The 25398-nt window shown below is 43.5% G+C and overlaps 1 protein-coding gene across 7 annotated transcripts in view; it reads right to left on the reverse strand.

The window, feature by feature from the left end:
• Positions 1-25398, reverse strand: part of Kiaa0232 (KIAA0232 ortholog) — a 68467-nt gene that overhangs the window by 7418 nt on the left and 35651 nt on the right. For 4 of the 7 annotated variants that reach the window (XM_051165007.1, XM_051165008.1, XM_051165006.1 and 1 more), the window contains exons 3-8: positions 22745-22879; positions 11905-11971; positions 11002-11083; positions 5690-8978; positions 4383-4451; positions 437-545 (exon numbers count right to left, since the gene is read on the reverse strand). In XM_051165007.1, coding sequence (XP_051020964.1) covers positions 437-545; positions 4383-4451; positions 5690-8978; positions 11002-11083; positions 11905-11971; positions 22745-22879 — 3751 coding nt within the window. Of the gene's footprint in view, positions 1-436; positions 585-4382; positions 4452-5689; positions 8979-11001; positions 11084-11904; positions 11972-22744; positions 22880-25398 lie in introns of all 7 variants that reach the window. The other 3 variants (XM_051165010.1, XM_051165012.1, XM_051165009.1) reach the window with 2 other exon arrangements.

A 25398-nucleotide genomic window follows, 5' to 3' on the forward strand; every position in this document is an offset into this window, starting at 1 on the left:
CTCAGGGCACACCAAACTCAAGGCAGCAGCCAGGCTCTCGTCCTGTAGGCTCCTTCCCATCAGACTCTCTGGCTCTTCTCCCAATCAGCTGAGCCCAATGGGACCCTGCTCTTTCAACTTGCCTCACACTCTGTGGCCTTCGTTGCACAGAGATTGCCTGAGGACTCTCTTCTCTGTGATCAGGGTGCTCATACATATCTCATCAAAAGTCCATACCATTTATGCTTCTAATGAGTTCCAAACCCTTCCACCAGCTTGTGGCTAGGGTTAAGAGCAGGGTCCATTGAATTCACCTCTGTTCTGTGTCCCTAGGATGTAACAAAATGCTGGCCACAGGAAATTTTTGTTGTTTTCTGGACTGTATCCACAGCCAACGAACCCATTGCTCTGGGTGAATTAGAAATTTGAACAGTCTGATGACACACAGTCTCCTTACCTTCACACTCTGACATGGGAAAAAGGGGAGAGTACAAGGCTTTTTCCCACCAGCTCTGCTTTTCTTGACTTCTCGTCACTTCTTGCACATCAGTGTTCAGTACAGGAAACTGTTTAGATGAAGCCAAACACAGAGCATGTTTATAAACCTTCAGGACAGACAGAAAAATGTAAGCATTACTGAAGGACTATATATCTAGCAATTTTAGGTTGGTGAGTTAAAATAAAAATTCTATTTAAAGTTTTTTATTGTTCAGGATAAGGCAAAGGAAAAAGGCCCATATGCTCATTGTAAATAAAGAAGACTTTCTTAAGAAGCACTTCAACTCTCCAAGTGGAACAAAAAATCTTGACAAAAACCTCTTCTTACAAGACCTAACTCAACAGTCAAGAAGTTCTCCTAGACTGACGGTAACAGTGCCTGAGCCTGAGGTGCTGTGGAGAGAAGGGTTCCGCCCTCTCCAAGTGGAATGTTCAGAGCTGCTCAGACTCTGAGCTCCCTCCTGGGCAGTGGGAACAGGCTAACAGAAGCTGTCACCGGTGACCAACAAGTCCTTGGATTGGTCATGACCCTCACAGGCAACTTTTGTAGACACATGTATACTGGAATGCTGGTGGTGGCCCCTTCTTCACTGAGCCTGAGGCCTCCACCAGCTCCCCAGGGCAAAGCCTAGGCTCTCCATCTTTGTACCTCCAGAGTCCTAATGTTGGCCCTTACCAGAATGCCTGTGAACTGTGAACAATTTCATGACATCATTTGTTCAGGTTCAAAACCTGAACTGTTTCAGAAGTTAACAACCATTTATTTTCTAAAGGGGTTTTGTTATGCTTTGAACTGTAAATTATTTTATGGGTTCAAAACTATGTTATCTAATTAGTTTCAAAACTTAGATTATGAAATGGGAAATATATTTTAAACCTTTATTTTCATTTGACATAACTTTTCAGAAATAGTTCTAAATTAGGAACTGAAGGAAAATTGTACTGTTGGCCGAGAGCAGTCGATCAGCCTTTCTGATTCCCTCTATGGTCTATTCTAATAACATGAGTACTGCTCATGGGCCTGACAAGGCTGAGCTAAACTCAAATGAAGCCAGCAGTGTACAAGCAGCCTACAGTAAAAGTGGGTACCAGCAGCCAATACCAATTTGCAACATATGAAGGCCTTCTCTATTCTGGGAGATGACCTGGTGCTTGTTAGGGCATCCAGGAAGAGTGGCCAGAATTATCTCCATCATCCCACAGTACTACTGAAGAGAGTTGTTGAGGTCCTATCTGTGAGGTTAGCTGTGCTACTTACTATCTTCTAATCCTCTCGTGAAAGGGAAGAGGCACAGAGTTAACCAAGGAGGATAGGCCAGGTAAGGGAAACCAAGAAGTGGTCAGACATGAGAGCCAGAGAAGCTTAAGAACAAGACTGTTATCTTGGTCGTCTGTGCACTTCTGGGTAGAGCACTCTGCCTATAGACTACAGAATCTGGCTCCCAGGCGTCTCTGATTCCGGGGCACTTTAAGCCCTCTCTTCACACTGCTGTGGCTCTTGCCAGCGTCTGCCAGTATTTGAGGAGTCTTTATGAATCCTCCGTTTGGGTCTCAATTCCTATGGCTAAGACTCACTGTCTTCTCTTTTATGCTGCAGCAGCCAGCCAGCCATATTCAACACACACGCACCATTTCATGATACCTTGCCACTCAGTTATTCCCAGTTTTGGGGGAGCACAAAACTCCACAACAGTTTTCTCATCTGAGGCCTGTTTAGTGTTTTAATTCAGTGAATGCAGAGAATACAGAGAGGAAGAGGCAGGAGGATCACAAACTCAAGGTCGCCCATTAGTTACATAGTGAGTTCAAGGCCAGCCTGAGATGGGGCCAGGGGATGGGACACAAGAGAAGAGAAGAAACTGAGAAGGGGTAGAAGAGAGCAGTAACACCCATAGGAGCTGCCCTCCCAACTCAGGTACTACTGAAAGGGAGCTCTGGGAGAAAGCCTGTCTGGCTCCTTAACACAGCGAGCTGCTTCCAGCACTCCAGATTCACCCGCTATCTCATCCTGCTCTGCCTCCCTTCAAACGATGCGCATATCCTCATACCGCATGAGCCTAGCGTGCTTGCTGTTAGCACCCACCCTGCAGGGAGACTCCATACAGGCTCTTACGAATGATTCTGGCACCCACAACAGCACCAGGCAGAGGGCACTGCAAACATGCCATGAACAGGATGATGAAAAGGGAGGGAAGGCACAGACTTCACCCAAAGAGACTGAGCACACATGCTTTAGCTACTCTCTGGCAGTCAAGAAATGAACTCCACAGCACACACTCCCACTAACAGTCTATTTCTGCCGCTGCAGAGAAAGGTGCTGAGGTTTTCTTTCCTGGGGGTCCAGTGCCCCTTTCCTGCTGGTTGGTCATTTTTCATGCCTGGGTCACAAATGGCAGAGAAAGCTTTCTGTGGGCCTCTTTTAAAGAAACCTCACGCAAACAAGAGGGCATCCATTGGAGACTGGAAGGGCCTGCTCTTGCTCTCTGCTTTTGGAGATACTGAGCCAGGAGACAGCTGTCTGACCCCCACTGTGGGACAGGATGGGTCTCTTTTTGAAGCCTAAACATTGCCAGCTACCACGTGGGAAACTAAGTCTCTGTGGCTGTCTAGCAGGAGAATACTGACAAAGCTGGTACAGGAAGGGTATGTACCATAAGCCAGGATAACCTCTGCTACCTCTTCAACCTCCAGGCTCACTGACCTTACAGTGTTGCTGGGATAAATGAGCTCACCTCCTGAACAGGACTGGCAAGGGACTGACTCTGGCTTCTTTTCTATGTTCTAAGTGCTGGCTTTAAGCAGACAATGAGGAGGCCACCCATGCTGATTCTGTGCAAGAGACATCTGGGATGCACTCTCTGTGCTAGTTCTTGTCTTTTGCTGACTAGATGAGCTGTTTTAAGTACCAACCAACAGACCTCTGCAGCCCAGGTTCTCTACTTGGCCTTCTGCTCACAGGGCCTGCTTCCCTCTGTTCCGGCACACCCAAATATATTCAAAACAGCTGCAGTGTCCACTCCCTGGGATGGTTCTGGTGAGATTCTCACAACCTCCAGTTCTCAGTCCCACTGTTCCACCTACCACATAACCCACAACTACAATTACCTTGATGTCCTAAAAGATAAGGAACTGGTCAAGTAAAGTGTGGTGAAACCACATATGGAACAGTATATATGAGAAATAAAAAGGAAGGGTGGTAACAATAAAGGCCATTTCAGTTAAAAGGGAAATATACCATATAGAAAATACTCTTGGTGGGGTTTACCACAACTAGCACTATTGAGGGCTGGTGGAAGGAGCCTTTTTACTGTGTGTGTGCCCTCCTGTACCTTCATATGAACAGCCACCTGAGTTAAGATATATGATTTACAAACTGGGCTTCTTGCCTAGACTAAAGTTCTCATAGACAAGGATGGCATGTCACTCTTTAAGGCTCTTCCCTTAGTAACAGGCACATAATAGGCATCAAAATCATGCCTGCCCAGTTTGACTCAACATTTGTCAACCCTATTTGTGCCATGGTCTTAAATGCTAATGCTAATGGAAGTCCTCTGCTTTCATCCTCTTGCACTGAAACAGAAGGAGTCTTAATGACCTTTGCATGGCTATCCATGCCCTCCAGAGACTGGCTCCACTCAGGCAAAAGCGTCTTTAGGAACTCCTCCTAACCGACCTAGTGACTGCGATGAGGTAGAGTCCTAGCCTCAGCGTGGTCCCAAACTGTCCCTTCAAGCCACTCTCAACTCTGTTCCTCAAGTCAGCCTAGGAAGTGAACTCCAATCTGCAGTGATGCTGACAGCATGACAGCACCCACACTCTCAAGATGTCCCCCACAAGTCTGCTGCAAGCTAAGACCTCTCAGAGACACCCCAGAATTCTGAGAACACGGAAATACATCAACATACTAGAAAGCGAAGGAATATGGTAGTAGTAGGTGGAATCTTGCTTCTTTCCTCATTTTCTTTCTTCCCAATCTGGAACCAGGTGAAATACAAAGTACATAAAGGAACATTTAAGGAGGAAAATGGGGGCAACACAACAACACATAAAGTCTAGCAACATTTCTGGGTTTTCCTTAACAGTTCAGATTTCAGGGACATGAGGGGATCAAACTCGGCCTTTTATAGACCAAGGAACATGCTGACTAGAGCAGCAATCCTCAGGTTCCCGAGGCTTTTGCAACCACCCAAAGGCAAGCAGTTGCACACACAGGTGCTCTGACTCAGAAGAGTTAGTGCACAGCGCCCAGCCATAGAAGCCAGCATAATCAAGCACACCTCCCGCCCCCACCCCCAAAAGGTGAGGAACTCACAAGACATAGAAAATGTAGTTAAAAAAGAGGCAGAGTGTAGGTGAATGAAGTGGGATGAGGACTGAACAGGACTTAGGGAGGAAACCGTGAAGGAGGCAGATGTGAAGGCCTCACAGGATGAGTGGGAGCCAGTGAGTGGAGCAGATGAGAGGAAGGGCAACACATATCTGTCTGCATCAGGTGGTTATGACTTGAGACTGCCTCCAACACTGCTTAACAACCTGCTCCTGGAAAAAACACCAGGCACTGTTATGCCAAGTAATCGTCAAATAATGTGGGCAGGAAGCTCTGCTTCTGTGGAACAGCTTATTGCTGTGTCAGTTCTGGTGCAGTCAATTTAACTTCAAGGTACTTCCTAGAAATATACTCAAGGGGGTATGATGACTCCATAACAGAACTGCTGACACTAACATCACTAGCAGTTCCGCAGGAAACTCCCTGCTCCACAGCCCCTTCTCACTGAGCACCGGAGAAGACATTCAATTCCTTTGGTCCATTCATAACACGAACCACAACACACTTTAGAGAGCAGTGTCCAGATGTAAGGTATTTTACAGGGAATACACAGCTATAATAAAACTGATCAACACTCTTTGCTTGCAGCTGCATTCTGGCTCCCTGACTTGAAGGCTAGAATGCTCACACACAGGCCTTAAGTTTTATCCACACTGCACGCATATCACATGAGAACTTTACATCCTGTGAGTTATTATGCCTTTTCCATGTAGAGTCAACTATTTACTTAAAATCTGTAAATAGCAAATGCATTTTAAGTCCTTTAATGTAAACTAAGAATTATAAGTTCTAAAATATTTTAACTTCCTCGTAATTCAGTCCCACCTTTCTTGTCTACTCTTCATTAGTGTCTGGCCAAATCCCTTATTCAACAATGACACATACCTCTTCCAGCTGTCCTGAAGACACTGGGTTATCTTCACAAGCAGGGAACTGACAACCTGCTTTGCAACTGCAAAAATCATTCATTTCCTCTTCACATTGTGTCATTATTTTACAGTTTGCTGCTGAGCTTTCTAAATTTATTTCCAGAGATTCGTTAAAGTTACATTCCAAACACTGATTTTGTTTTCCTCCTGGCAGAATCCCAGTTGCCTCCTCCTGGGAATCCAACGATGTCTGAGCACTCTTCTCCATTCCGGATTTTTTTAACCTGGGCAGGAACTTCCCAGACTCCAGCTCTGACTTCCCATAGTAGTGGCCTTCTTTCTCTGCATCTTCTTCTAAAGGCTTGAGATCTGCTTGTGGGTCTTCAAATACATCAACTTGAGAAGGAATGGGAATATTTGCCTCATCTTTTTCAGATTCAAATTCTGACTCACTTCCTCCTCCAGGGGATAGTTCAGATGCAGAAATTGGGCGAAAGTGAGTCCGTGGAGAGATTCTAATAGCCCTGTACTGTGTCCTGTCGACACCACATATTCTGGGGTGAAAAACCTCACTGTCTGAGTCAGAGCAGAGGATTGATTTCGGCTTAAAACTGGGGCTAAAAGATGCAATCCCTTCTGGCTCAAACGAACACTCTACATGGAGAACTTGGGAGAGTGGATTGCTTATGTCAAAGGAAGAGAATGAATAGTCAAGCCCAGGATCTTCAACTTGAAAGTTACTACAGGTTCCCAGCAAGTCTTCATGGAAGATAAAAGAAAATCCCTTGTTTAATCCATTCTCCCCACTCTTCGGCATATCATTCTGTTCAAATGACACAAAGGGCTTCCATAGCTGCCTGTGACCAGGAGCAAAGCTGTTTCCAGGGGTCATAAAGACATCTGTACCAGCTATGGTCACTACATCAGAGGCTGCACATTGTAACAAGCTCCCTTTTGTGTGACCAGGTGGTACAACTGCCCACTCCCCATCGCTGTTGAACGTTTTCAGTTCTCCATAAACTCCTCCAAGAATAAATGTGTTCTCTTTTTCTTGGGCCACATCCCAAGGCTTTGAGGGTGTGGTGTAGTCACCGCCATCCACCTTGGACAGCTCACTACAGACAAATGCTCTTTTCTCCAGATTCTCCTTCTGTCCCTCCCAGAGATGATACTCTGACCTCTGTACAGCCCTACTAGGCTCTTGAAGGGCTTCAATCTTAGCATCAGTGTCCAAACAGCAGCAGTAGTTATTTACATCTGTGGAAAATAACTCTTCCCCAGTTCTTTCTGTCTCTACTGCAGCCACAGAATTCCTATCTACCATCTTTGTCCAAATGTCTTTAATAACCCCTGAGCTGTAGCCATCTCCATGTGGACTGCTTTCACTACATGCTTGTGTAGTTCCAAAGTTCTTGTTTTCTGCCTTTTGTTCTAGCTGAATACCACACACAGATTCTAGCTTAGATCTTTTTTTGAAAACTAATGTAGGAATTTCTCCTAAAGTTCTACTGTTTTGCTGGCAAGTTTCATCCTGCAAAAAATCTAGAAGTTCGTCATCTACATAATCTGACGAGACTCTGGGAACCACATAATTAATATCTTCTGCAGTAAAATGTGTCGATTCTTCAAACTGAATGTTTAGTGTCTCGTTGTCCGAGCGTGCTTCTTCTGAATGGGACCACGGACTACAAGTTCTTGTTGAAAGATTAGAACAGTGTTCGTTTTCTTCAAAGGCACTATTTTTGGTCCATATTAGCAATCTAGACTGTGTTTTCCCCAGCATATTAGCACTAGAATCTGTATGTTCACTTCCCAAGTTGAGTGTTTCAAAAGAAAATGGTAAAACAGAATTACTGCATTGCACTTCAAATACTGAAAAACAAGAGTTTATACCAGATCCTTCATTAATATTGGAAAAGGGCTCTTGATTGCCAGCAAGCATGTGTGAACTGAGTATCGTGCTGTCCAAGATAGGAGAGAGTCTAACTGGAGAGTCCCCTCCAAAACTCTCTCCATCAGCATCACCAGAACTGGAAGAACAACACTCCCAAAACTGAGCCAGATTGCCAAGGTCTTGCAGGAAGAAGCCCTCAGCACCCACAGAGCTGGTAGAATCTGTCCATATTGCACGTTCCCCTTGCAACTCCATACCATCTAACACTATGCAACATTCTGCCTCAAAATCTGTACTCTCCTTGCTTTTTTGTCGAATCATATTCAAAATCCGACTTTCTCCTTGCATTGTTTCTGAGGCACCAGGATCCAACATGGATTGATCAATATCCACTTCATAGAAGTGTGTTAGCTCTGACAGATGAATATCATCCAGGTATTTATTGTCCTCTGGTAGAGAACATAATGAGGTCCCAGTGAGGCCAATATCCTCATCTAAAACTGCAGGCATTTCTACAAAATGACCATCAATGAAAGTACCTGCTGCGAGGTATGTTCTATGGATATTACTGTTGCTGATACACAGACCACGCACAGATTCAGACAAGTCATCCACGGCCTCTGCTGTCAGAGCACTTGTATCTTCCCTGTTTCGGTACGTGGTCTCTAGTTTGCTTTTTCTACTCAAAGGAACAAAATATTCAGCAATGGGTTCTGTGTACCACAGTGGCTCCTCCTTATACTCTTTGTTGTTCCTGCTCTCCATATACAGGTCTTTCCCTGCAGTGTTCCCGGGGTCGTTCCTCCCTGTCTCCTTTGCTGGTCTCTTACCCCGCTTGCACAGCTGCCTGACAGACCCACTGCTGCTGCTGCTGCTGCTGCCACCCGCATGGACTCCTCTCTCTGTCTTCTCACAATGCTTCAGTGACAGCCTGCTTTGCCCATTCCGCCCTTTTTTGTTTCGAATTTCTCGTGCCTTGTGTCTGACTTTAACATATTTCATGGATGCTTTTAATTCTCCCTGATTACCACTTGAACTTGAGCCTGCCTCACTAGAGCCGGAAGACCATGAGCGAGGACGAGGCTTCCCTTCAGGTTTGTGTCGGATCTGCTTTTTGTACAAGGCAGGCTTTTCTTCGATGGTGCCATTGCTCAACTTGTTCTCCTTCTCATGTCTGCTCCTGCTCTGGGTGTTCTCATGCGTGGGGATGGAGGCGGCACTGCTTCTTTCTCTGATGGCTTCACTCTCGCTGTTGCAGTCCTTTGGAGAAGATGTCTCTGTGCTTGCTGGTGGGGCTGTGGATGATGAAGAGGAGCTAGAGTAAGAACAGGGTTTGGACTTGTTCCACACGGTCATCATCTCTTGCAGGCAAACTGGTTTCTCAGAAAGCGGTGGAAATGCTTCATAGTACCTGCAAAACAGAAGAAGAACTCAAAAGCAAGCCACTTTTTACAGACACCATCTACACAAAGACAGCAATGCCAACCTGAGAGGCAGTACTGCAGCTCACTCGTGTCAGCACTCACACCATGAAGAAACCATTAATTTTAACAGAATTAGCAAACAGTAAACTGCTGTACATTAAGTCAATCCTACAAATCAAACCCTTTTGCACTGCCTGGACTGTGAGAGGCACTATGCAAATATTAGGAAAATAAGTAAGACAGTGGATCTGTCCTCAACGCTTCAATTTCAACTAGGAAGAAACGACAAAAACGATGTAATAGGAAGAATGTACTGTGCTAATGAAAATGTCTGAACTTGAACCTCATCTTGGTCACTTAACAATGATTGTGACAAGAAGCTCATTACGTGATATTTTAGTCTATTTCCTCCCTCTAAAATAGTGAGCATATAACTAGCCTCACGAAGTTGTGAGTAGTGGAAATAAGTGGTACTGAAAGCTGCTTAGCAAATGAGTCAGGAATAGAAGCTCGGTGGCCACGCCCTCTGGGAGTGAACCTGGCTCTGCTGCTTACCTGTTATGCTCCCTCAGACCCGATACACAATCTCTCAGTGACTCAAAGCAGGAGTAAGAAGAGCACCCACCTCATGTAAAGGATTACTACAAGAAATGAGTCAGAACATCACCTATCCCATGTCCTCACTCCTGCTGTGTTATCAGAGCCACAGCATAGAGCTTGCATTGAAGCAGGCTCTCAGAATGGTAAGTATCATCATATTCGAGTGCTCATGAATGAGGATGCTGGTGCAGCCAGAGACAGCAATCACAGCTGGGCTTAGTGAGCGCTGTGAGCTATGAGAGCCGGTAACACACACATGCTGTGTTCTAGGATGGAAGCTTGATTGGACTATAACCTCTGGACATGCTCAGAAGACCATGGAAAAGAGAAAAACTTTTGTTGAAGATTTGAGAGCAGAACAGATCCCCAAAGGGTGTCTAAAGCTATGCTGGCTCTTGATGGCATTGTTCTTCCAGAGACAACACTAAGGCCACACCAGGTGGCAAAGGCCATGTTTACAAAAGTGCTGAATGGAGTGTCTGTATTAAAGCTGTATAATACATATTATTATAAGCTGTATGTGTGTGTCTGTGTAAGAGCATGTCACATGTGTAGAATTACCCAAAGAGGCTGGGAGAAAACATTGGATTCTCTAGAGTTAGAGTGACAAATAGTTGTAAGCCACTTGACATGGGTGCTGGGAACTGAACTCAGGTCCTCTGGAAGAGCAGCAAGTACTCTTAACTGCTATATCATCTCTCTAATGCCATACATATTTTTCCACATAATTTTCTAAGTAGAAACTGGTAAAATTAATTCTAATAACTTATTAAATTATATTATCACTTCAACATGTAATTGATATTAAACTGATTAATGTACTGTTTTGTACTTTTTTAATACTGTTCCTGATCTCTACTGAAAATGTTACACTTATAACACAACCAAATGAATATAATTTTTTTCCTCATTAGAGATTGAAAAGATTAAAATAAAATGTAAGGCAAAGAAGCCTTTTTATTTATTAATATTAATAATATTATTGATATTAAAATACAGATTATTTTAATATTAATCACTTACAATAGATGAGCTAAAGATACAGAAAACACATCTGGTTAGGTCCTGTGTGGGAGATAATGGAAACCCTGTTTTCTTGTCTATGCACAGGGATGATCATGCTTTCTTATAGCTGTCTCAAAGACTTTATGGCAGTTTCATACGTGCTACCACAAGTGGCTTCAGTAAACAGCAGCCATCTCTGTTCCCTTTCCTTCATAAATACTGAGTACATACACATTACAAAACTCAACCATCGTATTCACTTCTGTACCCTCAGTACGAGCACCTGAGTGCTCAGTGTGCTTCCTAAATTAAGAACCCATAGAGATGACAGACAGGGAAAACATGCAGCAGTAACGAGTCTGGTTTTAACAACGCATACTTCATACGGAATATAGTCTTACATACATTTCCACTTGATCCTTTGCTGTAGGGGACAATTCTGCCTCTGGAGAGGGAGACCCCTCTAACTTTTTGTGAATCTTCTCTTCTGTTATAAAACAAAAATTCAGAAAAAGTTATTACATATCCAGTTAACAAACACTATACTTTAAAACATTTCTCATGTAATTTTAATCAGATATGATTTAGGCTTTTGTTGCTTACAGAGAGACTCCATGCCAGTGTGTGTCTCTTTAATAAACAGTGACTTACTGAGTGTGCAGAAGGCACTCTTTGGCTAACTCACATAAGCACCCAGCTGCAGGCTGAGTGATAGTCCTGTATCTCATCACCAGAGCCATGTGGAGGCTCTTAACTGAGAGCCTGACATTCCCGTGTACTTATTAATTAGACCAGAAGGAGTGAACATCTGTTCAGATTCCAGAAATATTTTCTCACAAAATTCTGACTCATGGACTTTCTATTGACTCATTTGATTAATACCGATCTCTAAAGAAAGCTCCTCGTTACAGTTAGATCTGTGACTTAATATGTAGGCAAGCACGTTCTGTGCTTCAGTATCAACAGAAACAAAGGCTATCCACTGAGCTTGACCAGGACAGTGCCTTAAATTAAAAACAAGCTACGCCCTTAACAGAGCCTTCAAGGGTATATGCTACACAATGACCTTGACAAGGTCAGGAACAAGGTTCCTAAGTATGCAACCACTTCCTGGAACCCAAATGACCAAATGAGGCCGGCGAGCTGGCCTACTCAAAATACTCAAGTGAAGACAGAGCTTCTTTGTGTCTGAGAGAGTACCCGTGGATTACAGCCCTCCTTTAGGACCCCACTGAAGGCTCTTGCAGAACTGAGGGTGACGAAGACTGCTAGACCCTGCAGGGCTGTGGTGGCTGCCCCAGCACTCACCTTGCTCACTCTGTAGGTCCTTCAGTTTGCAGCAGAGCTCCTCCACTAAAGTCTCGATTCCAGAGCTCTGTGTGAGACAGAGAGTCAGCTTACCACCAGGTGCAGAGAAGACAGGCATTTTATGTTACTACCAAGGACAACAAGTCTTCCATGTTCCGAAAGGGAATTCATTATCAATTCTTAAATGAATCCCAGAGTTGAAAAACAGTCCAGTTATAAGGCCAACCTAGTGTAAGCATCTTACTAATGCAGGACATTTAAGTGGGACTTACTGATAAAAAGTGACGATGTGAGGAGCCAGGCGTGGTGGTGCACGCCTTTAATCCCAGCACTCAGGAGACAGAGGCAGGCAGATCGCTGTGAGTTCGAGGCCAGCCTGGTCTACAAAGTGAGTCCAGGACAGTCAAGGCTACACAGAGAAACACTGTCTCGGGGAAAAAAAAGAAAGAAAGAAAGAAGGAAAAAGGAAGAAAGAAGGAGGAGGAGAATTGACGACGTGAATGCACCTCCCAGAACAGCTTCTCTCTTGTTCAGTAAAGGCAGATCAAGGAACTAAGTGTCCATCATTGGACAAAAGTCAGTCCCCACAAAAACAGCATCAAGACTCTTTATAATCATGGTTTTATACAAACACAAAGGTTACAAAATCTTCTTAGTCCTCTAGGAGATTATAACCTAAAGGAAACAAAGTAGATACTCCTCCTCTTTCCCTTCCTTGTCTTCTCCCCTTTTATTTTTTAAAGTGAACTCTCACAAAACACAGCTCAATGCTGAAAACACATGGGAGCTCTAGATTATTTAAAGAGACAGACACTGGTAAAGTGCTATAAAGAAATGCAAGAGGGCTGGTGTGGTGGTTCGGCTGGTGGTAAATTTAGGCACTTGCCAACAAGCCTGACAAGCTGAGTTCAAGACCTAGAACCAACATGATGCAAGGAGAATAGGCTCCCACAAGTTCCACAGGCATGTGCATACAGAGAGGGGCTTGGAACTGAGGGTAAGATGAGTCAACCTTCAAAGAAATGTGCACTGGAAACAGGCACACACACGTAATCTTCCACTCATTCCAAACTCTCAGGTTTTTTTGCAAGAAAGAGAAAAATATCTTGTACAATGGACAGAAGAGTGACAGTGTTTCTTAGAAATTTTGGATTACTCAGTGACAAGCTATGTCTTATCTCTTTGAAAGGACACAGCTGGCCAGATGCACACACAACAGCCACCCAAGTCCTTGTGCCTCTGCTCTGCTCTATGCCTCCAGGAGCTAAAAATAAACTCTACCGATTCACTGAACTCAAAATGACTCAGCAAAGTATGGCAGATATCCTTAAAAAAAAAAAAAGAAAGAAAGAAAAGAAAAAAGGTGCCCCCCCCCTTACAGAGTTCTAGCTACAAGAAACAGATTACAATTAGGAAGGTAAATTGTAAACATCCACAGTTACTTTCTATCTATAAAATGTCCCAGTCTCTAAGAGGGAAAGAAGAAAACAGGTCAGAGGACAGCTGCCTCTTACAGTTCTGACAGCAGGCAGACAATACGGTCTATGGTGGTAGACTGCACAATCCCATCACTGAGGTCTGCTTACCATAATGGTCAAGGTGTGAGGAGGCCGGAAATTATAGTCAATTTCTCCTGGATCCTGAAACTAACACAGGTGTCAGCTGACACGCTGCACACTGTCTCGTACAACAAGCCTGTGTCACTGCTGCAAACCTGGGGCTATCTCCAGAACATGGGACCTCTGGGGACTGCTTACCAACTTCTTACAGTCTCTAAAACAGGCTACCATAACCCACACCTGTACAATGGTCATGACAACCTGTGAGCAGGGTATTCATGTTATTTTACAGTTAATATAACCTACATAAACATACCAACTAGTTACACATGAAAGTAATATACATACAAGCAATATAGGATATATCATTCATTCATAGAGTGTATGTCTATTATATGTTATACCTTTACAGAAAAAAAATAAAAAAAAAAAAAAAAAAAAAAAACTAACCAAACAAAATCCCTAGGTTTTCAAATACATGCAGCATAAGAAACAGTGCCTTTCTCCTTCTTATATGTAAATCAACCTTACTGACCAGGTTTCTGTTTTCTTTCCTTAGCTGTCCTATATGTGTGCATACACAAACGCGCACGCACACACACACACAGTTTTATTTTTTAATAGTACTAGGGATTATGACGGGTGGATCTGGGACCAGGGGTCCTGCTCAAACTATGGCACCAGCCAAAGACAATACCTGCAGTAAACTTCAAACCCCTACCCAGATCTAGCCAAAGGACAGGACATTCTCCACAGTTGAGTGGAGAGTAGGGACTGACTTTTCACACGAACTCTCGTGCCCCATATTTGACCACATCCCCTGGTTGGGGAGGCCTAGTGGCACTCAGAGGAAGGATAGCAGGCTACCAAGAAGAGACTTGATACCCTATGAACATATACAGGGGGAGGAGGTCCCCCTCAGTTACAGTCATAAGGGAGGGGAGTAGGGTGAAAGCAGGAGGGAGGGAGGAATGGGAGGATACAAGGGATAGCATAACAATTGAGATGTAATATGAATAAATTAATAAAATATATATATATAAAAGAAAAAATAGTACTAGGGATTGAACCAACTCTATTTATTATTTTTTTAATAATCGTTATGTCACCATGGTATCCTAATAGCAAAATGAAACTCCAAAGCTGCCATCATACTATCATATGCTGGCAAGTATCCTAAAGAGTTTATTTAAAACTGTTACTAAGGTGCATGCCTTTAATCCCAGCACTTGGAAGGCAGAGGTAGGTGGATCTTTGTGAGTTCAAGGCCAGCCTGGTCTACAGAGCGAGTTCCAGGACAGCCAAGGCTACACAGAGAAACTCTGACTCAAAAAACCAAAATAAATAAATAAAGTTGTTACTAAGAAATTCATTTCCATTTTTGCCTATGATACACACTATTAAAATTTTTAATAATTATATTTTAGTAGTCTATCTTATCCATAGAGTGCTGAAAAATGCATAGCTTGCATAGCTAAAAGCATCTTAAGAAGGGACTAAGGTTAGTGTGTACCTGTGTTCTAGAAACCCTGCAGGAGCACCTGTACAGAGAAGATACTACGGCTCTGCAATGGTACTCTGCCTGGCAGAGTGTACTCACCTACCAAATGTCCGAGCATGTGAGAAGTGCTCTGCAGAGCAAGAACACTCTAAAGTGCACAGGGGAGAGCCATGTGCAGGACGTGCATGTTTCAGGAGCTACTTACATACAAGGCAGCCCCTGGAAGCATGGCTGGACGCTCACTGGACAATCATGAACTCTCACCCGGCGAACAAGTGTTACAGGCAGCCCATATGGCAGACAGGTCACATGGGGAAGAACCTGTCCTCCTGGAAGTCACATGGCAGTATCTCTTACTTCTCAGGAACAGAGTTAAGTGGGGTGGATTTGGGATTGGGGTCTCCACGCCTGGCTCTAAATTTCTGCTCTGCTGTGCGTGCGTGCGTGCACACGCGCACACACACACACACACACACACACACACACACACACACACACACACACACACACGGGTATCAAAGGATATGCTTATTGCTCTAGCTCTCTAAACCCAAGAATACCTCCAGCTCTCTTGCAAAGCTTACCTAGTTAAGTACACAGGTGATGCACCTGTCAAGAGTCCATTATTACCCACGTTACTTAAGTATCAGTGTCATTTCTAAATTGTGTATGCTTACTCTTTCAAAACTGCCTTCAGTGTCTGTTAACCTGAATTTGGAGCCAGACCTGAGAGACTGAGCTGGGACACTGTCAGTGTCAGCCTGTTCAATACCAAGGCTGCGGCTAGCAGACAAAGTATCCTGTGGGCTGCTCTCCACAGCCTCCTTGGCCTGATCTGGGCGTCTTCCCTCTTCTGCTGGTAGTTGCAGGACAAGGTTAGATCTGTTACTCAATGATGCAAACTGATTCTGCTCACAGCTTACAGCTCCTGTTCTGTTGCTTTAGGAGGCTTGCTTTGCCCCTTGCTTCTGTGTGTGTGTGTGTGTGTGTGTGTATGTGTGTGTATGTGTGTGTGTGTGGTTTTTTGGGTTGTTGTTTGTTTGTTTGTTTTTGAGACAGGGTTTCTCTGTGTAGCTTTGACTGTACTAGACCTACTTTGTAGACCAGGCTGGCCTTGAACTCACATCGATCTGCCTGCCTCTGCCTCCTGAGTGCTGGGATTAAAGGTGTGCACCACCATGCTTGGCTTTGCCCCTTGCTTCTAATCTCACAGCATTCTCAGACATCACCCACTCTCTCCATTGCTTCCTGTGCTTCTCAGTTTGAAGCTGTATATGTCAAGAAGAAGTTACTGGCCTGGTCTCCTCATTGCCTGCCTTCTCCATACCCAAAGACTTCATAACTGCATCCAGAATTTTTAAAAAAAGATTTTATGTATTAAGTATTTATTTATTATTTATACAGTATTCTGTACTGCAAGTGAGCCAGCAGACCAGAACGATGGTCATGAGCCACCATGTGGTTGCTGGAAACTGAACTCAGGACCTCTGCAAGAGCAGTTCGTATGTTTAACCTCTGAGCCATCTCTCCAGCCCTGAAAGCACAGTCTTAACTTCCATTTGAACATGGCACAGTGAACTAACTCAGAGAGATCCTGTTCTAGAACTATGTTAAACTATGTAACCCCATGGAAGCCACTTACCTATCCCAGCCTCATTTTCTGTATCTGAAAAAAACACTTGCAGGGGCCCGGAGAGATGGCTCAGAGGTTAAGAGCACGGTGTGCTCTTCCAAGGTCCTGAGTTCAATTCCCAGCACCCAAATGGTGGCTCACAGGTGATCTGATGGCCTCTTCCGGCCCGCAGGTGTACATGCAGGCAGAACACTGTATACATAATAATAAATGAATAAATCTTTTTTAAAAACCAAAAAAAACCCACTTGCAGTAGCTGATTATTGGACTTCCGATACTGGGTGGCCCCTCACCTCTTTGTTCCTCTGTTCTTCCTACTGCCATAGCTGCATATGCCAAGCCTTCCACTACGGTTGTTTCATATTTACTGTCATGCTTAGAATGTAAGAGAGTGCCTTGTCTCTTGTTTACTGTTTTTCTACTGCTGGATCACCCTCCTGTGTGCCAGTGTCTGGCAGATAAGTACTAACACAGGGCAGGGGGGGGTCTCCAGCTTTTTCTCAGTGGAACCCAATACCTCACACCCCAGACTGTCTTCATTCTCTCCAGAACATCAGTGTCAGAGGGCAGCCCCTCACTCCAGTACTACAGTGAATCACGTTGTCAAGCCCTCGCTCCTTAGTATGGGCCCCCAGGTGAAAAAACATTAGTAACAGGGCGCATGTGCTTTCAGAATGCCAACTCCAGGTTCCACAGACCATGCCTGCTAAAGCAACAGTGAATTCTTGCTACCCCATTGCAGCTACAGGAAAGCACAAGAAAGACCAGCAGAACTTCCCAGAGAATTCTGCTATCATACAGAGTGGAATCAAATACAGTCAATTCAGCCCTACATTGCACAGTGTTCTCTTTTAGTTTTCATGGATTAGAATCTGTAATTTCTACAGGAGAGCTGGGAGGAGAATGGGAAAAACCTCAAGTAAGGTATGCAAAGAATGGCTACCAGGGACAGTTCACTAGAGAGCCAAGGATCAGCTTCATACTTTAATGTGAGTGCTAAGCTAACAAGCACAAGACAACTGACTGAGAAGACTGCACAGAGCAGGGCCAAGAAGCAGGACAAGAATTTTATTTTATTTTATTTTGGTTTTCAAGACAGAGTTTCTCTGTGTAGCCTTGGCTGTCCTGAACTTGCTTTGTAGATCAGGCTAGCCTCGAATTCAGAGATCTGCCTGCCTCTGCCTCCCAAGCACTGGGATTATAGGCATGTGCCACCGTGTCTGTCTTAGTACAAGATTTTAAAAATCCCCAAACCAAAAGGCTCTTTGCTCTAAGGATGACAGTTCCCATCTTTGAACACAAGAGGACCCCCAGAGTGCCTCCAGCTCTTACATCATCTGCTGAATGAACACGTGGCATATGCAGGGAGGACAGAGGTCTAGGGCATAGACTGCACACTGTTGGGGTGGTGCAGAGAGACATATGATGAGGGAGAGGTTCAATCTGGGGCAGCACACAGCTCAGTGGTAGAGTACCTGCCTAGTACATGTGTGTCCTAGTTTTCTAGTCCAGTACAGCCTTTAACACCCCCTCAAAAAAGAGGTTACCATCATATGTTATAAGTGGTGATAAAATAACACCATTTGCCAAGGATGGTGACACATGTTTGAAATACCAGCCTCCAGGAGGATGACATAGGAGAATGACCAGTTTGAAGGCAGCCTGGTCTATACAATGAGATTCTTTCAATAGATGATTGATAGATAGATAGATAGATAGATAGATAGAAAGAAAGAAAGAAAGAAAGACATTTTCATCTATGCAGGGTGACTAGGGAAGGTTACTAATGTGTATAAAAATCATTGCACAGAGAAAGCTTACGTTTCCTCCTGGCCAAGTCCATAGCTTTTTTGCTAAATACCGGAGCCTAAGAGCTTACTTTAGTGACTCAATGCCTCAGCATGTAGCCTGGAAAAGGTACTGCAAAGAATATACAAGAGCCTATTGGTGGGGTGACATACACCTTTAATCCCAGCACTTGAAAAGCAGAAACAGGTGAGCCAGAAACATAGTGAGGTACTATCTCAACAAAACACACACACACACACACACACAGAATATACAGGATATACAATGACAGGAAAGGTTGAAAGACACATTAGTAAGAGAATAAATATCCCAAAGCTGACAATTACTAATAACTATTTAAGAATGAAAAAAACAGAATGACTAAAACCAAAACTTTAAATGTTTAAAAGAAAGTTGCAATACAAATATAGTATGGTGCCATTTATATGGGATTGAAGAACATGCAAAGTAATCCTAAGTAATGCATAGGAAAGGGAGAAGAGGGCAAGAGGCTCAAGCTCTGAGAGTGCCAAGTAACTGCCCCTCCTCCTGCTCCCCACACTGTAACCCTACACAGGCCTGTTTTTATGACCTTTGCTTACAGACCTTGCATGGTTTTAGAATGGCCTCTCCCACTTACTTCTTTTCTTAGGTCCTCACTTTTCAACATTTGAAAGGCCAGGAATTTCTGCAGAAACCTCAGCTTCCCACCTTTTCTGGAGAAAGCCACTCTAGGGCTGAAGCCCATAAGCCACTCAGCCAATCAAACCTGGACATGAGTCACCTGCACCCCAGGCTCTGGGGAGGCTCCTACACTCCACTAGTTCTGCACCCCCACCCACTCAGACAGGTGTCTTCCTGTGGTTCCTTTCCCCAGACACTCCTGAAGGTGCTCAGACCACAGACCTTTGTCTTCTTCCTGGACTGTTTTCGTTTTCCCTGCCCTCATCCAATCTGGGCAGCTCTGCCTTCAATAGAGTCCAACTGGTGCATCTGTCACAGGGCCACTGCAAGAGCTGCTGCTTTGCCTTGCTTTCTCAGACAGTCACACTGTAGTGCAGGATACTCTCCAAGCCACGATCTCCTGCCTCTACTCAGGTTCTTCACTGATTTCACCTAGTCTGCTCTTTGCCCAGCTAGCCAGCCTCTTCACCATCTAGGCAGCAGCCGTAAGCTATAATTGTTTAAGTCAGGCCGTATCATCCTCTTCTCCAAAGCCTCCAATACTTCAGAGCTTCTCAGAAGAAAGCCGAAGACTCTTAGAAAGATTATCCATGTATCAGTTCCATCTGTGCACCCAGGAAGACAAGGCTAGGCTCCCAGGCAGGGCTGGCTGGGACAACACTACAGCTATGAGTTGTCTCAGCTCCTGGACTTCCTGGCAGTTGTCTCACTCCTTATAATGTGAAAAAAGTATCCAGGCAGGCACTTCACATTTTGAAATGCTCAACAGTTCCTTTAGAAGCTCCATGTCACCTTATCAATCACTTCTGAGACGTTCTAATCACACCACCTTTCTCTGCTGCTGTCTGCCCATCACAGTTCATCAGAGTAGGGGTGGACACACGCACAGCCTATCGGATTGTTCTGTGACCAGCACTGGATACTCCAGAAGTCATGCTGAGCTGGGCTCGAATGGCCATTCTTCACCACATGTGTGCTAACACAGAGAGATGAGATTCACAAGAAAAGCAATGGCCCCAAGTGGAGAGAAAGGCAGTGGGAGACAGGTCACTCGGTACAATGACTATCTGCTGTTCACAGTTCTTACTGTGAAAGCCTCTTGGGGCTTTATTCTTCCAGCCCACAGCTTCAGAGAGATATTCCTATATCTTACCCCTATATAAATTCTTTTTTTTTTTAACTAGATGGAGGATGTTCTTGCATTGAGTAATGCAATGCTACCTATAACAGAGCCATATTTATGGTGTGGATCTGGAAAGTGCCTCAGGGGCTCATGTGTGTGAGGACGTCCCCCTGGCTAAAAGCACTGTTTTACAAAGTTAATGGAGCCTTTGGAACATGGTGCCTAGAAGCAGGCCTTTGAAGGCAGAAGCCTGGCCAAGCTTCTGACTCCTGGTCCTCCAAAAGCTAACAAAGCAGGCATCACGTTCTCCAGGCCCCAGAAGATCTGCTCCATACCATGCCTGTGCCACCATGATGGACTGCAATACCCAAAACAAACACTTCCTCCAGGAAGTTACCTCTGCCAGAGTCCTGACTACGGGCAAGAAGTGACTAGCATTACTCACAGAAGCTGCAGATTTTGAATTCCTGTCCCCAGAGGATGTGGTGTATGAGCAGCAACCTCGGGCAATTTAGAATGCAAAAAGTCCAAAGGGAGGAGGAGAGAAAAAGAGCTGCGGAGAGAATTCCCATAACAGGAGGGGTTCTTAATAAGTATTCAATTTAGTTCTAGAGAAACTCAGTAGCATCTGTATTCAGGAATGCAACCTGCTATAAGAAAAAAGAAGGGAGGGAAGGAGGGAGAAAGAAAGGGAGGGGAGGGGAGGGGAGCGAAGGAGAGGAGAGACACCATCCTTGCCTCCAAAGAGGACAGTCAAATTAACAATCAAAATCTAAGGTTAGAGGTTGTAACATAGAGTGATGCACAGTGTGGAGGATACCCAGGAAGGAACGCAGGTTTTTATAGACAATTGTGAGCTGGCTGAGAACACAGGGGAGGTGGGCGTGAGAGAACAGGATAGACTGGACAAGGACTAACAAGGAGCAAGTAAGTATTAAAAGGCAAGTGCAACAACAGATGCAGCGAAACGAGTGAATTCAAGAGGACATCAGAGGAGCAGCTGCCTCTCACAGCATCAGGCATACAGGACACCTTGGTTCAGGAAGAAAGTATGGAGGTTAGAACCCTCTCAATTTAACCTTCCAGTATAATGATATTTAAAAACTGTACCATCTCATTACAAAACCATTTCAAGTAGTTATATTTCAGAGATTTCATCGTAAGAGTGATGGCAAAAGAAGAATTGATAATATTGTTTAAACAGACTATCACATTTTAGAGCAAATTTAGCAAAATATATTTTATATAAAGAGCTTTAAAAATAAACTAAGCTCATTTTCGTAAAAAAAAAAGAAAGAAAGAAAGAAAAGAAAAAATTGGAATTATATACAAATATGGTACTCAGGGCATAAGAAGTTCTATCCCACTTCTAGGAATATATCCAAAATAAGAACATGTACAACAGAAGGCACTACACACAGAGTTCCAGACGGCACAGCGAAAATCAACTATCTAGCAGTGACCACTGTTATAATGCTGTTGGAATATTATTTGATGAAATGCAATTTAAAAATAACAACAGAATGAATTTTTTTTTTTTTAAAAAAGACACAGGGCTGGGTATATAGTTCAGAAGCAGAGCCATCACCCAGTACACTCAAGGACCTGAGTTTAAAACAATGGTATGGGGCTGGAGATGGTTCAGTGGTTGAGAGCACTGACTGCTCTTCCAGAGGACCTGGGATCAGCTGCCAGCACCCACGTGGCAGCTCACACCTGTCTGTAACTCCAGTTCCAGGAGACCCGACACCTGCATACTGACATATATATAGGCAAAACACCATGCATGTGAAATGAAAATTAACGATTAAAAAATAGTGTTTATTCACTAATTATAGAGTGCTACATACAAAAATATTTATATATTTTTTGGTTTGGATTTGGTTTTTTCTTTTGTTTTGTTTTGTTTTTCAAGACAAGGTTTCTGTTTAGCCCTAGATGTTCTGGAACTCACTCTGGCCTTGAACTCAGAGAACCACCTGCCTCTGCCTCCTGAGTGCTGGGATTAAAGGTGTGTGCAACCACCACCCAACCCAAAATTATATTTTATAAAACAAAAATATAAGGCCATGCATGGCAGGCATGCCTTTAATTCTAGCACTCAGAAAGCAGGGACAAGTGGATGTCTGTGAGCTGAGGCCAGCCTGGACTACATATTGAGTTCCAGGCCAGCCAAGGATCCATAGTGGAACTCTGTCTCAAAAACAAAAGAAAAGCTAGGCATGGTGGCGCATGCCTTTAATCCCAGCGCTCAGGAGGCAGAGGCAGGTGGATGCTTTTGAGTTCAAGGACAGCCTGGTCTACAAAGGGAATCCAGAACAGCCAGGGCTACACAGAGAAACCCTGTCTTGAAAAACCAAAGCAAACCAAACAAAAAAACCAAAAAATAAAATTTCAAGATTATAAAGTAAAGATGTTTGCCTCTCAATGGTGAGATAAGCAGTTTATTTCAAGGTTATTTTTTTTTCAAGGTTATTTTTGAAAAGTAATTGAATATATAAACTTCTAAGAGTACTTCACTCCACTTAAAGCATTATAAAATATAAACTTACTTCATCAGAAGCAGAGCGCAGGCATTGGACAGCAGCCTGCTTTTTCATCTCCTCCAGCGTTAGGTCGGAACACTTCTTCTTACTCCTTCCCCATTTCTTATAAGCTCCTCTCTCCCAGCCCAAGATGTCATTCTCCTGCAAAGAGATTGCACCAGGTTAGATGTAGGACTGGAGAACCTACAAACAACTGCTTACACATACATTTCCTACTAAACACTCACTCACAAGATGAGTCTTAGAACCCAGCACTCACTGGGAATCTGTTTACTCATCACCTCAATAACTTTACTCTTTGCAGTGGTAAGAAATGTCCAATGGCAAACAAGTCAATGCATGCTTATGCATAAACAAAAATGTAGCTAAAACCCAATATAAATTCTATGCTGTACATTAAATTCTGTAATTTACACTTTTCAGTAACTGAATATTCAGGTCATGGTAATGTTTTACAGCTTAACTTAAATGGCCAAATTCCTATGGCTCTACCTTACCATCGAAAATCACCCAACAGATGTAAAGCATTTTTATAGGAAATTCCAGTTTTTTTTGTTTTTGTTTCTGTTTTTTTTTTTTTTTTTAATTCTCCCTGGCTTATAAATGCCAGAATAAAAATCTAAAGACAATTTCAAAAGTAAGAAGGCAGAAGGGGACAGAAGCCATGCCACTGCCATTCAGCACCAACAAGAAAAACTGAGTGTGCTTCAGTTTGTTTTCCATGTGCCTTAAAAGGATATCCCTATGAATTCATAGTAGTACTTGCATAATTTTGTATCCAAAAGTTATTCATGATACAAATTCTTTGTCTATACAACATCCCAATGTAAGTTTACTTAGCTCTTTTCTTAAAGCGGAAATTTGTGAAATTATTTTCTATCACTTTGCTAGTCTGTTTTGGTTGCAAGGTCTTTCATTTGATAAAGTGATTAAAACAGTAAAAAGACAAAATGTGAAAAAAAAAAAAAAGAAGAAGACTAGGCAGGGCAGAAAGTGACTGACTGGCTGAAGTTACTATTCAGACGGGCACTAATCTCAAGAAACAGACAACAGCAGATGAAGGACATGAAGCGCAGAAGAAAAAGAACCACAACTATAAATTCAAACCATCTTTTAAAGATAAAAATGCAAACCATCAACTGCCAACCCAGTTTTCACCTTGATCCAAAACATAAAAATGACTCTTATGGTGCCAATCGAGTGGGAGCAGACCACCCTTTTGTGCCTCTCACACTCAGAACCTATAATAGTCACTTGCTGGCCATGTTTTTAGATCTCATTTTTTGGGTGAATGATGTTATTTCCATTTTCCAATGAAGCAATGCTGTTGGCCACATGAGAATGATCACCGTTTCCATTTATCAACTGTGTTTATCTGGACGACATCTGAGACCCAGCACATCTTATCTATGATATCTTCTGGAGTGAGAGTGTCTTCTATAACAAGAACGCAGGCCAGAGTTTTAACAGTGTTGACTAAATCTTCTCCAAGAAAAACAGAGAGAAAATGCTCTAAGCCCCCATGGTTTACACTATTTCAAAACAAAACAAAAACCAGTGGGGCTGGAAAGATGACTCATGAGTTAAGAACTGGTTGTTCTTCTGGAGGACCTGGGTTTGATTCCCAGCACCCACATAACAGCTCACAACTGTCTGTGCCTCCAGTTCCAGGAGATCCAATACTGTCTGGCTTCTGTGGTTACCAGGCATGCAAGTGGTACAAACACATACATGCAGGAAAACATCCATACACACACAATAAAAAATGAGAGAGAGAGAGAGAGAGAGAGAGAGAGAGAGAGAGAGAGAGAGAGCGCACGTGAGTGTGCATGCAGGAGGGTCACTTGCAAATTACTGGAAATGGGTAGAGTTTAGTTCTGTCTGGACTAAGATTAGCTTTCTTCTTACTGAGCACCCAGATCCTGAAATCTATTGCAGCTCAGCAAAGGTGACACGCACTCAGCAGTCTGAACAACTGCAAACTCACAGGGACATGTGGTCTTTCTGAAGCACAACTTGAAAGCGTGTGTCAAACATCTTAAGCATGTACTTGATCCACTAAGTCTACTTCTGGGAATTCCTAAGGAAATAATCACCACTGTAAAAAAATCAGCACAGCTATGTTGACTGTATCATTGTCAATAATGGCAAACAAGGAGGGACAGCCTGAGTGTCAAATAGGAGAGCATACTAAATAAGTCATGACTCATTCAGACAGTGGGACAGGACGGCTACTAAAGGGATTTGACGTGAACTGACATGGAAAGTTATGGTAATAGTAGTTTAGAACAGTGTGATGTTATTTTAGTCACTCAATCTCACACCTACACACACACACACACATATACACACACACCCTTAAGAAAAAATGTTAGAAATATGTTCCCAAGGAACAGAACAAGACTTGTATCATTTATATTGTCTTATGTTCATAAGCTTTACATTCAAACCTAAGTAGACAGAAATAAGAAGAGGCCTGAGCCTCATCTGGAATCTGCCCAGCCTTAGGTGTCCTGTCTGGCAGGCCTTTGTTTGTACGTGGAGAAAGAGCCATCCTTTTACCAGCGGGCCTTCCCCTCGGTGTTAGGCTGCAACACTGAATGCAACATAATCTCCCCTGCTGGAGAGGTGCAGTGCAGAAGGAAGAAGTGAGCCATTCT

Source organism: Acomys russatus, chromosome 22, assembly GCF_903995435.1.
Source record: "Acomys russatus chromosome 22, mAcoRus1.1, whole genome shotgun sequence".
NCBI lineage: Eukaryota > Metazoa > Chordata > Mammalia > Rodentia > Muridae > Acomys > Acomys russatus.